Source organism: Mercenaria mercenaria, chromosome 11, assembly GCF_021730395.1.
Source record: "Mercenaria mercenaria strain notata chromosome 11, MADL_Memer_1, whole genome shotgun sequence".
Classification (NCBI taxonomy): Eukaryota; Metazoa; Mollusca; class Bivalvia; order Venerida; family Veneridae; genus Mercenaria; species Mercenaria mercenaria.
The window spans coordinates 12,857,003-12,875,424 of NC_069371.1; the positions used below are offsets into that span (position 1 = coordinate 12,857,003).

General features: G+C 35.3%; 1 protein-coding gene across 1 annotated transcript; it reads right to left on the minus strand.

The window, feature by feature from the left end:
- Positions 1-4,241: 4,241 nt before the first annotated feature.
- Positions 4,242-17,456, minus strand: LOC123543322 (mitochondrial GTPase 1-like). Its single transcript, XM_045329399.2, has 2 exons — positions 17,261-17,456; positions 4,242-6,994 (listed from the first exon to the last, which is right to left on the minus strand). The coding sequence occupies exons 1-2, from the start codon at positions 17,439-17,441 to the stop codon at positions 6,108-6,110; spliced, it is 1,068 nt and encodes a 355-aa protein (XP_045185334.2). The 5' UTR covers positions 17,442-17,456; the 3' UTR covers positions 4,242-6,107.
- Between the last annotated feature and the right edge of the window lie 966 nt (positions 17,457-18,422).

An 18,422-nucleotide genomic window follows, 5' to 3' on the forward strand; every position in this document is an offset into this window, starting at 1 on the left:
ACAGTGGCCTGTTCATGTAAAATCATTTTTTGGAAATAACTTTAGAATCACTTGACCTACAATGTTGAAACTTAATAGGATGATTGGACATGCAGAGTAGATGACCCCTATTTCTTTTGAGGTCATTTGATCAAAGGTCATGGTCACAGGAGCCTGAACAGTGACATGAGAACCACTAGGCCAAGAGTGTTGAAATTTAGCGGGATGACTGGACATGCCAAGTAGATGATCCCTATTGCAGCCAACCATCAGTGTCTCTTTGACTTTCGCTCCTGACCCCTATTGACTTCTTGCCTATAGGACTTTGCATTGGGGGAGACATGGGCTTTTTTACAAAAGCATTTTCTAGTTTCATTTTATTCTGTTTAAACTATTTTCTCCCATTTGTTTTTAATATTACAAATAATTACATTATAGCATAGTTTTTGTACAAGCTATGGGCCCGTTAGGTTATATTCCAGCTTATACTGTCGCTACCTGTTTGGGTTCATGTCACGAGTCTTGCAAAAGAAGTTTTGGCACATTGCGTAGACTTAAGACGAGGTCAAGAACTACCATTAGAGAAAACCGCCTTAATGGCATTGCGCTAATGTTTGTACATGGGTCAAGTGATTAAGTTAACAGCCTTGACGTTCTAAAGTTATGGGATTCAACAGGGCATAGAAGAATTTCATAAGCGTTTGATTAAGTCTTATTATAAGATATGATCTCGGGAGTATACGCATATGAAAATACAATGTGACGATTATCTGAATGTTGATATTTTTTCAAATTGATTCATTTTGACATTACAACAGAATGGAGTCTTGCAATCATGCAGTTTTGTTCTTTTTACGCCTTTGAACATATTATTTCTAAAAAGTCACAATTATACATATGGCATTTCAAAACTTCGTTCTAAGGTTTCTCTCAAAAATATATGGTCACTTAAAAATTAAGAACTTATGTCAGCTGCAGACACACTTATTAAAGTATGTAATCCTGCTGTTTACACCTTTTTGTTATATAAATTTGTGAATTTTTAGATTTTGATTAACTTACAAGTATAACTTTATGACAACATTTGATCTTCAAGATCTGACATGTCATGTACAAACTATTTATCCAAGTAATACTATAAACTCTTTTATTGCTGAATTTCACAAATGTAATATTACCTATTTTAAGAAGATTGACAATTATGTACATTTGTATTACATATCTGTATTGTATTTATATATGCATAAACTATGTTGCTACTTTCAAATTTTCATTTCATTTTAGCCATGCTAAAAAGTTTATAAATGAACATATAAATATTTACTGAACCAAGCAAGCATGACCATATGCCTTTAAAAAAGTATTTTAGGGTGACAATTATCGCAAGTAGGCTGGCTATTTCATAATTATTATTTTTCTGCAGATCTATATGTTACTAAAATATACGCAGATCTTTTTAATGTCATTTAATTTTTCCAAAAGCAATATCTTAAAAGTAACAAAAACATGTTTGAAAACGCACAAAATGGCACCCTGAAAAACAAAATTTCTAGGGGGAACATACAAAGGACCCGTCCTTCCCTATTTTTTAGCTTATATAATGTTTCATGACACTAGGTCTATTACATGCAACACAAACTTTTAGACCCTTTATTTATATTTTTGACTGTCAAGCATCAACAAAATCAGTGGTCTTACTGAGTGATATCCCAAACAAAACCCAGAGTGCTTAACTTCACATGTAGAACATCAATCCTATGACATTTGATGATTTAGTCAAATACTGTCTAAAATGTGAATTTCTGAAATAGTGCAACACAGATTCGTATGGCAGACATCCGGATGGACAAGGTTAGATTTGAAGTGCCCGTCCCACACACACCCTACAAAACAAGAGCTGTCACAGGAGACAGCGTGCTCGACTATTTTGATGCTGGATAGTGAAACTGGGAACATCTTAGGAAGCTGGAGCTGTCACTGGAGTGTTTAATGACTCCAATGGTGGAGGAAGGCATTGCACAATAGCGCGAGTCTGTGTCAGAAATATTAAGTAATAAGAGTCTGAGAGATACAGATAAAGTGTATCAAAACACTAAATAAGCATAATTTTAAGCAAAAAGGGGGCATTATTCATAAAATATTGGTGCAAGAGTTATGCATCTTGTGTCATATGATGTGGGTGATGATGTGGATTAACTACTTCAAGTTAGAATCAAATCCATTCAGTAATAACTAAGATATAGTGAAAATGCATCAAAATTATCCTTTAATTCTAAGTAAAAGGGGGCATAATTCATGAAAAATTGTCACCAGAGTTATGCACCTTGAGTCAAATGATGTGGATGATAAGGTGGAATAACTATTTTAAGTTTGAATCAAATCCATTTAGTAATAATTGAGACAGAGTGAAAATGCATCAAAACTTCAACCTGAAATTCTAAAGTGGGGAATAATTCATTAAATATTGGTACCAGAGTTATGGACCTTGTGTCATATTATGTGGGAGATGATGTGGAACAACTGCTTTCAGTTTGAATCAAATCCATATAGTAATAATTCAGATACAGTGAAAGTGCATCAAAACTTTAACCTGAAATTTTAAGTACAAAGGGGGGATAATTAATGAAATATTGGTGTGAGAGTTATAGCCCTTGTGCCAGATGATGTGGGTGATGATAAGGAATAACTATTTTAAGTTGAAAGCAAATCCATCAAATAATTACAGAGATAATGAGAAAACAAGAGGACCATGATGGTCCTGAATCGCTCACCTCTTCCCACATGACCCAGTTTTGAGTATGACGTCGTTTTTTCTATTATTTGACATAGTGACCTAGTTTTTGAGCTCATGTGACCCAGTTTTGAACTTGACCTAGATATTATCAAGATAAAAATTCTAACCAATTTTCATGAAGATCCATTCAAGGGTATGGCCTCTAGAGAGGTCACAAGGTTTTTCTATTTCAAGACCTACTGACCTAGTTTTTGATCGTAGTTGACCCAGTTTCAAACTTGACCTATATATCATCAAGATAAACATTCAGACCAACTTTCATACAGATCCCATGAAAACTATGGCCTCTAGAGAGGTCACAACGTTTTTTCATTATTTGACCTACTGACCTACTTTTTGATGGCACGTGACCCACTTTCGAACTTGACCTAGATATCATCAAGATGAACATTCAGACCAACTTTCATACAGATCCCATGAAAAATATGGCCTCTAGAGAGGTCACAAGGTTTTTCTGTTATTTGACCTACTGACCTAGTTTTTGATGGCATGTGACCCACTTTCGAACTTGATCTAGATATCATCAAGGTGAACATTCTGACCAATTTTCATGAAGATCTCATGAAATATATGGCCTCTAGAGAGGTCACAAGGTTTTTCTATTTTTAGACCTACTGACCTACTTTTTGATGGCACGTGACCCAGTTTCGCACTTGACCTAGATATCATCAAGATGAACATTTAGACCAATTTTCATACAGATCCCATGAAAAATATGGCCTTTAGAGAGGTCACAAGGTTTTTCTATTATTTGACCTACTGACCTAGATTTTGAAGGCACGTGACCCAGTTTCGACATTGACCTAGATATCATCAAGGTGAATGTTCTGACCAATTTTCATGAAGATCTTGTGAAATATATGGCCTCTAGAGAGGTCACAAGGTTTTTCTATTTTTAGACCTACTGACCTAGTTTTCGAAGGCACGTGACCCAGTTTCGAACTTGACCTAGATATCATCAAGGCGAACACCAATTTTCATGAAGATCGTATGAAATATATGGCCTCTAGAGAGGTCACAAGGTTTTTCTATTTTAGACCTACTGACCTAGTTTTTGATGGCACGTGACCCAGTTTCGAACTTGACCTAGATATCATCAAGATGAACATTCTGACCAACTTTCATAAAGATCCCACGAAAAATGTGACCTCTAGAGTGGTCACAAGCAAAAGTTTACGGACGGACGGACGACGGACGCTGCGTGATCACAAAAGCTCACCCTGTCACTATGTGACAGGTGAGCTAAAAAGAGAAAGTACAAAAAAACATTATAAACCAAGGTGGGGATGCGGAAAAATGCCGACGCCGGGGTGAGTAGGATAGCTCTCCATATACTTCGTATAGTCGACCTAAAAACTGCACAAAGTTTAGCTGGTTACCAGTAAGTTTTGTCCCAAAGTCGGCTTTACCAATATTAGATACTGCCTGTCCTACGTCAAGGTAAAACAAATAACTACAAATAAAAGAATCAAGGTTGTTTTTTTTATTTTTCATAAAGTTGACAAAATCACACTTGTAAGCCAAAATAATAACCACAATGTTTTTTTTCTTCATTAAGTATGGCAATTAGACTCTAGTGATTAAACTGATTACAACAGTTTTTGACATTTTTAAGCAAACATTTTATAGAAGAACTTGAAATAAACAAAATTATAAGTATATGAAATTATATAAAAAGATTCACACTGCATTTTCTTTTACAATGTTTTTCATTCTCTTGAACATTTTAAGAACAAGTTAAATTATTCACTAGATTAGTTGCAGATATCAAATTCCTACCAGAGTTACACATGAAAAAGACCCCAACACATAGGTACTTAGGGGTACATTTTACCTTTGAATAATGCGGAAATATGTACACTTATGAATATACCTCCATTCAATTAGTACTCTACATGTAATTATATGACACAGTCAACTTAAAGCTGCATGCCTTCAGATTTGTCAAATTTTTCAAAATATAGAAAAATGATTTCATTAGTTAGTTACTGCAATAAAAAGAAAATATAAAGTGATTTTAAGCATTTCAGGATCTTTTTTTCTATAAAACACTCTGTAAGCATGAAACCCAATAAAATACATGTAGAAAACATACAAAAATGTTAGTCATGCCACTGAAATTTGAAGCAAAATAGAAGACATTTAGCTTTACTTTATGATACACATTAAAATATCTACTTAAACAATACTGTTTTATCATTTTTATATGCCAGTTTGCATTATAATATGTGATGGAGTGTGCGTCTGTCCATCAAAATTTGTGTCCGGAGCATAACTTCATAACCATGAAAGACTTTAAACTTGGCATACAGGTAGATGGGGATGGACGATGTGCAAAACCAGCTCTGCAGGAAAAAGGTAAAGGTCACAAACTGAGCTCAAAGTTTCATCATATTTTTGTCCAGAGCATAACTTATTAATCATTCAAGGTATTGACTTCAAACTTGCCATGTAGGTGGGAAGTGATGAGGTAATGTAAGAGAACATGAACCTGGTCTGTAGGTTTAAGGTCAATGTCACAACTTGAGCTCAAATGTCAAATCTGTTCGTCATATTTAGTGTTTGAAGCATAACTTATTAACCATTCAAGGTATTGACTTCAAACTTGGGATGTAGGTAGATGGTGACGAGACGATGTGTACAGTGTACAGTATGAACCAGGGTGGTAGGTCAAAGGTCAAGGTCAAATACGCCCATCATATTTATCGTCAAGACCATAACAAACAAGTAGCTGCGTTCAATAAACGCTTGATGCCCCTTGTGGCATCCTTGTCGATACAAAGCAAACCAAGTCCAAAACGAGGTCAAGTTCAAGGTCAAACTGAGGTCAGGTGATGTCTGAAGATGAGGAATGGTCACAAGTTACATCTGTATTAGTATCAAGTCATTCTAGTTAGGGGTATTGATGCTAGACGAAACAGTCCCATTTGGTTAACCTCGTACGGACAGACGAACAGGACAATCACTATATGCCTCCCTCATCAGTAGATGCCGGGGGCATTAAAATATTAACAGTATTGACTTGAAACTTGGAATATATAACCCCCCTACCATGCCCCCACCCCCCCAAAAAAAATAATTCATTCAGTATCTTGACCTTTCTTCCCCTGAAAACCACCACCTGCACACCTCCCACCAAAAAAACAAAACATCTTTCAACTTTGCCTACGCCGTCCTCTGATATTATCCCTTCGGGAATAATTATTGCCCTGCTTGGCAGAGCTCGTGTCTATATTAAAAATTTATTTTTAAAAAGAATAAAAAGTTCATCTGGAGGCAGGTTTCTTTCTGAAAATGTTAAAACTTTGCTTAATAAAGAAGCATAATGTCTAATCTATAAGCAATCATCGTCTAACATTACTTTTCCAAAATGCCCATGCTGAAATTCTTTGATTATAAAACTTGCAGTTCTGTCAAAGTTGACCTTGTATTTTTTCTCTGTGCTTTTGGAACCATCATTATATGGTACAACAAATCTATGTTTTAACGCTGCTGCTACCATAAAATCTACCACATTATCTGTTGGCCCAGTTAACTCATAGCGATCAACATATGAGAAATTCTCATGTTTATTCAACCAGAACAAAAGGTAATCCACAATCTGATCTTTACCCACTAGATGATTTGGGATACAATCACACAGTGCTAGTCTCATTCCATTCTCAGTGTTTGGTATGTGAGGATGCAAGATTCCTGGCGTGTCAACGACAAACATTTCAGGGTCAAAGTTCACCCTGACCTTGTTCATTATAGATCTCGTTACACCAGGCATAGCACCCACTGGTGCACACTTTTTCTTGGTTGTGTATGTTTGCATTAACTTATTTAAAAGTGTTGATTTGCCAACATTTGGAACTCCTATGACTAAAATGTTATATTGATTCATGATATCCGTCCTGAAACGCCCGCGGCTATCAATGTCTTTAAGTAACATAGGAACGATATCATTCTTTACATGTCTTGTTATATACCGATCATTACATGACGTAAACTGTACATTGTTTACTCCCTCTGATTTGATTTTCTCTAAGATTTGTTGCTTTTTCGATAAATCTGCAAGATCGCATTTGTTGAGAATAAGAATGTGCGGACGGATATGAATAACATGTCTCAGCTGTGTGTTACGCCCAGAAAATGGAATTCTTGCATCATGAACTTCGATCACAGCATCAATATTGCGTAAAGCTGACTGAATCTGGTCTAGTCCTTTCTTCATGTGACCTGCAGGTAAATAAAGCAATATTAGTTGCGAAGATAAAATGCTGTTTTGTTGAATTCATACTGTTTTATATAAGCTAGACATATACTTTGTCTGAATAGTCATACTGATGGCACCTATTCAAAAACTGAATGGGGTAGGGCAGTGAAAACTGGCATTAAAAAGCAATTACTTTTGGCTGGGGATACTAAGAAACAAGTAACTAATCTTAAGTCTTTTATTTACATGGATTGAGGGTGGTAGAGATATATCAAGATATAATATCCAGAAACTGAACTGAAAATAGAAACGTGTCCACAGGGCAAGGATGTCCTAACTAAGTGATTTGTGAGTTGTATAATCATTCCTTGACAAAAGAGCAAGATAGTAACTTGCATGTAAAACTTTAACCAGAATTTTCTAAGTCCAAAAGGGGGCATAATTTGCTCAAAATACATGTTAAGAGTTATGGAACTTGTCCCAGTGAGGTTGGTAATTGACCTAGAAAAAGAATAAATAAGTTTCAAAGCTATATGCCTTTTGGTAATAGCTGTATGTACTTGCACGCAAAACTTTAACCAGGATTTTCTAAGTCCAAAAGGGGGCATAATTTGCCCAAAATACATGTAAGAGTTATGGGACTTGGTGCTATCAACTAGTTTTATAACCCCGAAGACACATGTGAAGTTTCAATTTAATATCTGTAGTAGTTTTGGAGATAGTTACTTGCATGTAAAACTTTAACCAGGATTTTCTAAGACCAAAAGGGGGCATAATTTGCCCAAAATACATGTCAGGGTTATGGGACTTGACCCAGTGAGGTAGGTAATTGATCTAGAAAAAGAAAAAATAAGTTTCAAATCTATATGCCTTTAGTAATAGCTGTATGTACTTGCACGCAAAACTTTAGCCAGAATTTTCTAAGTCCAAAAGGGGGCATAATTTGGCCAAAATGAAGGTTACAGTTATGGGACTTGGTGCTATCAACTAGTTTTATAACCCCGAAGACACATGTGAAGTTTCAATTCCATATCTGCATTAGTTTTGGAGATGGTAACTTGCATGTAAAACTTTAACCAGAATTTTCTAAGTCCAAAAGGGGGCATAATTTGCTCAAAATACATGTTAGAGTTATGGAACTTGACCCAGTGAAGTTGGTAATTGAGGGTGAGTAGAATAGCTAGACTATTCTTCGAATAGTCGAGCTAAAAACTAAATATTTATTTCATCTCTAAATTATTAAATGTTACATCCTGATAATGGTAAAGGTTCAGACTATAATATTTGAATATCCTTCTATATACACATACAAGAAAATTTAAATGACACTATAGCTGCTTTTGAGAAAAGCGCATGTCTCCCACAACTGCCTAAATTAATCATCTGAATAGTAGTATATGCTTCAACCATGCACCAAGACCTCATCTGACATGATTAGATCTTGGGGACATAAAGGAACAATATACTACTATTCACATTAATAGTATATGGGTCCTTTATGTCCCCAAGACCTAAGTGATTTTTGGTAATTCAAGGGCCATAATTCAGAAGTGCCTGGGCTGATTTGGCTAGTTATCAAACTTGACCGAGGCCTTCTTGGCAAACAAATTTTGTTCAAGTTTGATGAAGACTGGACGAGAAATGTTCGACTTAAAGTGCGGAATGATTTGTGACAGACGGATGGATGCACAGACAGACAGACAAAAGTAAATCAATATCACACAGCAGTGTGGGAGACATAATAATATCTTTGACCTCTTGCGAATGATCTTGACCCTTAATGGGAAAGACAACGTTGTTCTCAATATGTTAATTTTGTCAGCTAGGAATTGTTATATCATTCAAAGAAGTGAAAGAATTTTCAGAATCAGCTTAAAAATGAGGAAGTTATGATCATTTAAATATTAGATAAAAATGGCAGCAATTTTGTTTCCATTGGCAACAAAAAACAAAATGGCAGATTTATCAAATTTCTAGATCCTGTATAAAATTCCTCTACTTTTTCCTGCTATAATGAAAGACATTACTGTGTTTTACATCTTACACTCAAGAAAGATATGAAATTAATCTAGTAACTAGTTATTATATTATTTGGTAAATTAAGAATTATGCAGTGTGTAAATTACATCAAAAACACTTTAAACTGCCATATATATCTTTTTCAACAGTGGTCTGATTTTTAAAATTCTTACAGCGTTATGACTGGTTTGAGAATGACTTTCATACAAAATTAACTATTTCAGGCATTTCTTGCCCTTTAAGCTGGGAAGCTGGGTCCACCATGTACGTGTCACATCTTCAAACATAATGGTGAATGTTTGTGCAAAATTATATAAATATTCAATCCATTTATACAAACTATAGCCATAAGTAGAATCATGTCTATCATGTCTCAGACTGACATTGACCTTTTTGCTAGGGGTCTACTAGTAGGTCTTGCATGCAACACATCGTCTAGTTATTGTGAATGTTTGTGCCACTGTACTTGATATTCATCCATTCATACAAAACTTTGTAACAGACCAATTTTGACTAAACAAGAAAAATAATGTAAAATCTTTGCCCTCTTAAGTGTGACCATGACCTTCAAGTCATGGGTAAGGGTGAAGTACCAAATTATCTGAATACCCATTTATACATAAGTAAGTTCTAAAAAAATGGTAAAAAAGTAGTGATGGGCAAATCGGTTAGATTTGCCAACCGATTAATCGGCATAATCGGACAAGCCAACCGATCCGATTAATCGGATATAATCGGATAGTCGGTTACTCTAGTTGCATATATTTAAGTTCACCTCACAGTGTATGTTTTATGTCATTACTTAAGAAATGAACCACACAGACATCAAATATCCTACTCCTATTGTATCCCTTTATAAACACGAGTAAGCAGCATAAAAGTAAAATATTTGTGAAGATAGTAAACTTCATATCAGGTACTCGTCTTAATTTCACCAGGGACTTATCCAGTGATATTGTGTTATCAAATTAAAAATATTTGGAGTAAAAAAGTATTAACGATTTATTAAATCTTAGTTAACAACTGGAATGATTTCAATCCCACAAAAAAAAAATTGAAAACACCTTTGCTAATATGCTTGCGTAAATCTTACGGCATGTATGCATACTGCCATACTAATGTCAAGAGTTAGGTTGATGGTTTTCCCGGCTAAATGTTGTAAAAGCCATATATCTTCCAAAATCTGGGTGATCACAGATGACCTCAATTTCTTTTCAGACTATAGGTCAGAGACCACCAATTCAAAAAAGTACAGGGGACTTACTGGGAATGAGGTAAGTGTATACCTGGGAATAAGGTAGCATCTGTGCGTTCTGATTGCATGTCAGTCATGTAAACAAACCATAGAAGTGATTATTTTTTTCAAAATGGAATATTTTTACTGCATTTACAGTATTTCATTATACATTTTGACACAATTTGCTACATTTTATGTGTATTGAAAAAAAGTTTCATCAAATGAATTTCTCCCGCCATGACAACGATGTAAACAGGGGGTCATCTCATTCACACAAAAATTACTTAAATAAAGTATCACTATTCATATGTTTTTCGTCCGATATTTTGGTGGAACTAAGATAGTTCTTGAAAAAAATGTGATTGGATATACATGTTTCGATATATGGAAGGCCGTACACGCCATAATGTTATAATGGAAGTCTATGGGAAAACAACTGGTGTTCTCTACCCTTTGGAGGCAGCCATTTTTCCATAGAGTAGTTTCCCTTGGCATAATTGCCCCCAAAGAACCGTAAATACCAGAAAGTAAAAGGGCAGAAACAACTAATCTATCCGTTTAGGGTGCTCAGTAATTAATCGGTCAGGGAAAAGTGAAGTCGGCGATCGCGCTCATGAATGCAACGCCGACGATTATTCGATTGTCGCCGATCGTCGGCCCATCACTATAAAAAAAGGTAAAAGTTAAAGATATCACTTAACGCCCAGATACTGATTTGATATCATAAATGTTTCATGTTGTGATCTTGACCTTTGACCTTTAAGTATAATTGATCTTGTGTTTAGTGACCAGGATTGTGCACTCTGCATGTCACCTTCCAGTGTTTAGGAAGACAGTGAGTATAAACATAAATTGATGCAAGTAAGGTCTGCTCTCTGACCACTAAATGAGACCTTCACCTTGGGCCTAATTAATGACATGGGTTGTGCATTCTTCATTTTGTCAGGATAAGGTTAAAAATTATTTTATGAATTCAGACTTTAGTCCAGCAGTTTAGAAGATATGAGGCGGTCTCTATGTGAGAAAAAATTGTAGAATTTACTTGCAGAATGTAACAACATGATTATGGTCGTGATAACAAAGGGAAGTTAATCTTAAAAAAAAATATATTTTAGTTTACACAAAAATCCTTACCAGGTAAAGACTGGTCAAAATACTTCTAAAAATTGGGTGTAACATGCATGTTGTACACAGAAAAGTGGTCTCGATATTCCCCTATAGTCAAATGGTTAAAATATATGCTATTTAAAGTAACAACAAAGGTAAGTAATTCTAGGGACCTGGTTCTTGCGCACAACACTCCATCTCATGGTGGGGAACATTTGTGCCAAGTTACATCAAAATCCCTCCATGCATGAAGAAGAAATGGTCCGGACAAAGTATCAACCTTTGACCTATAAGTGTGACCTTGACCTTAGACCTATGGACCTGGTTCTTGCGCACGACATTCCGTTTCATGATGGTGAACAACTGTGCCAAGTAATATCAAAACCCCTCCATGCATGAAGAAGGAATGCTCCTGAAAAAGTCATTCTTTAATAATTTGACCTTTGACCTCTAAGTGTGACTTAGACCTTAGACCTAGGGACCTGGTTATTGTGCATGACACTCCGTCTTATGATGTATGATGGTGAACATTTGTGCCAAGTTACATCAAAATCCCTCCATGCATAAAGAAGATATGCTCCGACAAAAAAGTGTGTGGACGCTGCCGGGCGCCCGCCCGCCCATGAAGTGCATTCCATAATATGTTCCGTCTTTAAGATGGGTGTATAATGAAGCATTGAAAAGTCCTTTCTGTTATCTTGAGAAGTTAGATTATTAATTGTAATTAGCACTTTGTTTACCATAAGCCCTTGTCTCATTTTTCTGAGTCCTTTTTACTAGTATTTCAGCTTTTGTCAATAATAAATTTTAGTTTTAGAATAGGTTTTGCTATATTTTGATACTTTACTTTAAACCTTACATGAAAATTTCTAAAGGTTGTTGTCAATGAACAGTTCAGACTTTTAACAATTACATGGTAACTGTCACCCTCTGAAACAGTCAGATGTTTTCTTGTTGAACCGAAAATTGTGATAATTTATCTATCTGCCGTTGACGTCAAACCCCTTGCGGGACCGTAGACGTATATTTTATACTAGCTCTCAAAAACTAAGACTTTTTTTAATCAAGGACAGATATATAATTGTGCTCACAAACATTTTTTTTACAATAAGTGATTACTATTTCCTATAAGAATGGAAGACATTACCCAGTGATTTTAAATACAGTGCAACCTCTGTAGAGCAACACCCTTTGGGAGATACAAATATTGACTGTTATGTAGAGGTTGTTGTTCTGGAGAGGTAAATTTGATAGTATATTTTAGTATAGGGACATTTTGCTTAAGAGAGGGCCACTCTGGAGAGGTTGTACTGTGAGTAAATTTTGAGCCAAAATCTTCTGTTGTGTATAAATTTTTAGTTTAAATGTGAATAATACTATTTCTTTTTATTCCTGTTTAACTCTGATATGGTTTGTCACAACATGCCAAAATTTAGAAAAAGGAAATAGCTGCAAGTGTTTATTTTCCAAAGGCTCGGATCAATGAGAAAGCTTGGAATTAAGAGAAAGAGAGGCATAATGGAAGCTTGTATGAAAATTGTGTTGTTTTTTTTTTTGCGGGGATGGGTGGACTGAGGATTAAAATAATAAACAGTAAACACGCTTTTCTTTAGTATTTCAGACCCTTGATTGTGCTCATAAATTGATAAACCCATTTTGTTGCTTGTATAGATAATGGTGACTAACGATTGGCTGTTAAAGGCACTGACCTCCAGATTTTTGCTAAAAATGATCTTTCTTTAAAACTGAAGTTTGGTCATATCATGAACATCAGGATGTGAATTTTCATTTCTAAACAATCTGAAAAATTTAAAAGCCAAATCAAGAGAAAAGACGCCCGTGTAAGAAAGAACTTTTCCGTTGTCGTTACCAATACCGCTATAGCAGGTGCCGCAGGTTATGTTGTTTGTGCATGTTAAATATAGATATTTATAATTAAGACAGTTTACCTTGAATAAAGCATTACAAACGCTCTTCAGTTGTTACTTTAAAAATTAGTAAAGACAAGAGCACAGTTGGCCAGTGCCTTTAACCTTTCACATGTATTTATCATTCAACATACACACTAATAGTATCTGGTCCCCACAGGCACTGATCTAGTGTAATTTCTTTTTCAAAAATCCCTTTTTACACAAATGTACTGTTTATACCTTAGTCAAATGAAAAACAAGAGCTGCCACAGAGACTATTCTGATGCTGGATAGTGGAACTGGGCACATCTGAGGAAATTGGAGCTGTCTTTGGAGTGTTTAATTACTCCAATGGTGTATGAAGATACTGAACAATAGCTAAAGTCTGTTTAAAAATATTAAGTAATAAGAGAGGTAAAGATAAAGTGTATCAAAACACTATATAAGTATAATTCTTAAAAAAAAGGGGGCGTAATCCATAAAACAGTGGTGTAAAAGTTATGCAACTTGTGTCATATGATATGTGGGTGATGAGGTATAACAACTACATTGTGTACTTCAAGTTTGAGTCAAATCCATTTAGTAATAACTGAGGTACAGTGAAAATGCATGAAAATTAACCATAAATTCTAATAAAAATAATAATTCATGAAAATTGGTGCCAGAGTTATGCACCTTGTATCATTGATGTGGGTGATAAGTAGGAACAACTATTTTAAGTTTGAATCAAATTCATTTAGTAATAACTGAGATAGAGTGAAAGTGTAGCAAAACATTAACCTGAAATTCTAAGTAAAAAGGGCAAATAATTCATGAAATATTTCGCAAGAGTTATGACCTTTGTGTCATTTAATGTGAGTGATCATGTTGAACAACTATTTCAAGTCTGAATCAAATCCATTTAGGAAGTACTGAGAGAGAGTGGAAGTGCATCAAAACTTTAACCTGAAATTCTAAGTAAAAAGGGGGTTAATTCATGAAATATTGGTACCAGAGTATTGGGCCTTGTGTCATTTGATGCAGGAGATGATGTGGAACAACTACTTTCTATGCGAAAAAGGGGGATAATTCATGAAATATTGGTGCCAGAGTTATGACCCTTGTGCCATAATGATGTGGATGGATGAGGAGGAACAACTTTTTTAAGTTTGAAGGTAATCCATCAAGTAATAACAAAGATAAAGAGAAAGTGCATCAAAACTTTAACCAAAGTGCGGATGCGGAAGGACTTATTCATAACTCAACAGATTGCAAAAATGATATCACAATTTGTTAAATACAATTCAATGTATGTAGTTTCAATATTCCCTGTAAGGATGATCTCTAAATGTTTTTTTGCTTTTCAACTTCATTCTTTTACCATTACTTGTTTATTTTTTAGTAGAAAAGCTGATTAACCCACTGGACTATTTGTCAAGGTAGTCAAAATAATTCCACATTCAGATTGTTTTATATTTGTGATGGGACAATCTAAAAGTCAAAACTTTGAAGGACCAAAATAATGGCGGATAAATCACAGTACAAAGTCATGTAAAATTATTGTTTTATCGCTTGCGCATATTGGCATATAGACACGGTAAACGTTAATTGTGTACAGTACATACAAAGGTTTAAATCATCAGAAATTCGTAATTTTGGATATTATTTGATAATTTTTATAAAAATCAACAAGGAACTGAATCCCCTTTCGATACATTAAGTTTTATTTGAATTTATGGCGAATTCTTGACATAATCCGCATTTAAACCTGTAGCATGTAAAGTGTTGGCAGCAATGAAATTTCATTGATCAGAAATTGCTTCCACTATTTTGGTCTTCGAGTGTTTGACACGAGTGGGCATTTAGCCCACATGAAAAAATTATCTCAGTATTTCCTAGGATCGAATTTGTTGGACTATTTTGTCAAGGTACCTAAACAATTCTGCGTACGTGAATTGCAAAATCAAGAACACTTTGTTTTAAAATCTGTACGTTTTTTCTTTGTTTTGTGCATGTTTGAACATTCATGTATGACGTAACTTTTTTACTGGAACACTGTAACCGGAACAGGTTACTGAAACATTTCTTCTGTAGTATTATTTCAAAGTAATTTATGAAGTCAGACTAGAATACAAGGAAGCTTCTAAATGCGTCATTAGTGTGATTGGTGATTGTGCATGCAGAGGCTGTGTGTAAACTCTTGATTTTGGCATGTTCCACATACCGTTACATTTGCATAGTTCTCTTGTAAATATACACTCGAAACCCGTTATAACGCTACTCGATATACCACGGTATTCGTTATAACGCGGTAGGTTCTTGGCTCTGGAATTTTTGGGAGTAAAAAAAAAAAACGAGTCTGCATATGTTATTTAATTTGATCACAACCAGCGTTAAAACTACATGTACCTGTACTTTAACACCTTTGCCATGACAACTGTGACAAAAATCAATAATTGTCTGCTAGCTTCATGGGTTTTTTTTAACCAGGAGGGGAAGGGGCTCAGGCCTCTGATTTGGGGAAAAAAACAACTCGGTATTTGGGCAAAGGGAATAAAAAAACCAGATGTAAAGTCAATTTTTGGGGAAAACTGCATGATTTTAAAGAAATTTTCTGAGGGGAAGGGGCCTATAAACAGCCCCTATTATAAAGGAAAAAAAAACCCTGAGCTTACTTGTTTGCATATCGCCTTTGTTAAAGTTTGAATACATGTAGACATGTGACAGTTAGGCAATCAGTACCGTGTCAAAATTAGATTGTTTGCATAACAAGTGTGTAACATTGGTCAGTCAACTATCAAACCGTATAAGTTTGCACCAATTAAGTGGATGACATGAACATTTGAGTGAATAAAAAATAAACAACAGGCCCAGTTTTGTAAAAAAATGCAGCGTTTTTTCGTAATCATCACTCAGTTCATCGGAATTAACGAAGATTCGACGCACTGAAAGCCATATTTAGAATGTTCTTCCTTTTTAATATCGTATATTAACGACGGTGATTTAACAATTTTCTATCTTATTTATCGATTTTCTTCATGTATTCAAAATTAATTTTTTTCAGGACTGTCCGCGTTTTTCTCTTTTAGTTACATAAGGCCTAAAAAAAAATATTCTTTGTTTCCGGTAACATGCTGAAAAAAATTAGGGTAGGTAGGTCGGAATTTTTTTTTTTTTTGGAATTTTTTTTTATTAAGGGGGACTTTTCGGAAATTATTTTTTTGTCAAAAAATGATTACAAATAAGGGGGTTATGCCTTTAGAGCATCAGTAAGTTGATTTTTAACATCACTGGCTATGTTTAAAGCATAAAAAGTGCAGTTTTGCATCTTTTTGTTAAAAAGTTGAAAAAATTATTCTCCAAGGCCATAAAAACATTTAGGGTCGGGCCAAAAATTTAGGGTAGGTCGGGATACCGGAAACAAACAATTTTTTTTTTTACGCCTAAACCCCCAGTACAATTGCATTGCATATGTAATTCTCACGGCCGCGCACTCCTCACACAGCGTTATGTATGTTTACTTCCAGGATACACGATTCCAAATTTCTTTTAGAATCTGACACAATAAAATGAGAAGATGACCCAGCGTTATAATTCTTTTAATGTATTTTTCAGTAGCATTTAAGGTAAATAAATGTCCCGTTTATATGATTCTTATTTCTTATTAACATAAAACAGCATCCAAAATAAGTCTAATTCATTACCGGTGGATGTGGTATTGCATATACCGCTGATACGATCAATCCGCATTATAAATTTAACCCCCGCTAGATCCGCGGGTCTCGAACCTTGGACCCCGACGACAGCGTTATAATGGGGTCCCAGTGTATGTGTTACTGTTACCGAATTTTAAGCATCGATTTCCTTTTGATTTTACTAACATATAAACAGTACATCTGTGAGAAAAAGGGGATTTTAATTTAATATTTTTGACATGTTCATGTTTGAGTATTCATAACCTACTTCCAAACATTTGTTTATCCGGATCTTTTATGATTTCTAAAATAATTTATGATGCAAAGAATAGAAGGGTGTACCTGGAAACCATTGTAGTGAAGATGACTTTGGTAAAGTGAATTTATCACGTAATTTAAACGTCTTATCTATGAATCTTGACATAATTGCTAAGTAAAATTGTAGACGCTTGCTTTCAAAATTTCCAGACGCATGCCCAGGGTTGTTCCTAATCCCCGTATCGTACCCGTACCGTATATCCATATTCGGGAACAGTTGTTTTTTTTACAGTGTTGTTATATCTTACTTGTCTGTTAGTTGGGCGTGGTTGTTGTGTGTGTTTATTATGAATGTCAGCGCTATTGTGGTTTAGGTTGTAGTGTAACTGCGATTAAGGATATTCACTTTCTCCTTCAATCTCCCCCAACCCCCTCTATATTTTGCATAAAATGTAAATGTACTTTGGTACATGAATGTCTGCGCTATTGTGGTTTACGTTGTAGTGTAACTGTGAGTAAGGATATTCGTCCTAGTGACGACATTGCTGTTTACATCACCGTCAAAAACTCTTCCTAAACAAAACCTTAACAAGTTACAGGTCTGGGAAAGCAAATGGGACATGGAGTTTAACCCATCAAAATGCACAGTTATTAATACCACGTGCACTAGGTCAAAAAACCCATTTAGGTCCAAATACTCACTCCATGGCAACATCCTTGAAACAGTAAGTGATGCCAAATATCTCCCCAGACCTTAACTGGAACAAACAAATTAACCAGGTCACCTCCAAATAATGTCAATTACTGTAACCCTTATAACTTCCTGAAAAGGAACATCCCCACTAACAACCCAAAAGTAAAAGAGTTTGCTTACAAAACTCTAGTCAGACCCAGACTTGTATACTCCAGCTCTGTTTTGAGTCCATATACCAAACAAAGCATCCACAAAATAGAAATGGTTCAACGCAGGGGCTGCATGATGGGTTTCAAACGATTACTCCACATACAGCAGTGTCTCCCAAATGTTAATTAAACGGGGGTGGCGTTCGCTTGAACACAGAAGATCTGATGCCAGGTTATTAATGTTCTACAAAATTGTAAATGGACTGGTTGCAGTGCCCATGCCCCCTTATGTTTTACCCCCTACCTGCTTCACAAGACATATGCACCCCTTTGTCTTACAAGCAGATCATAACACCCTGTAATTATTACAAACTCTTCTTCTTTCCAGCTACTGTTGTCCTGT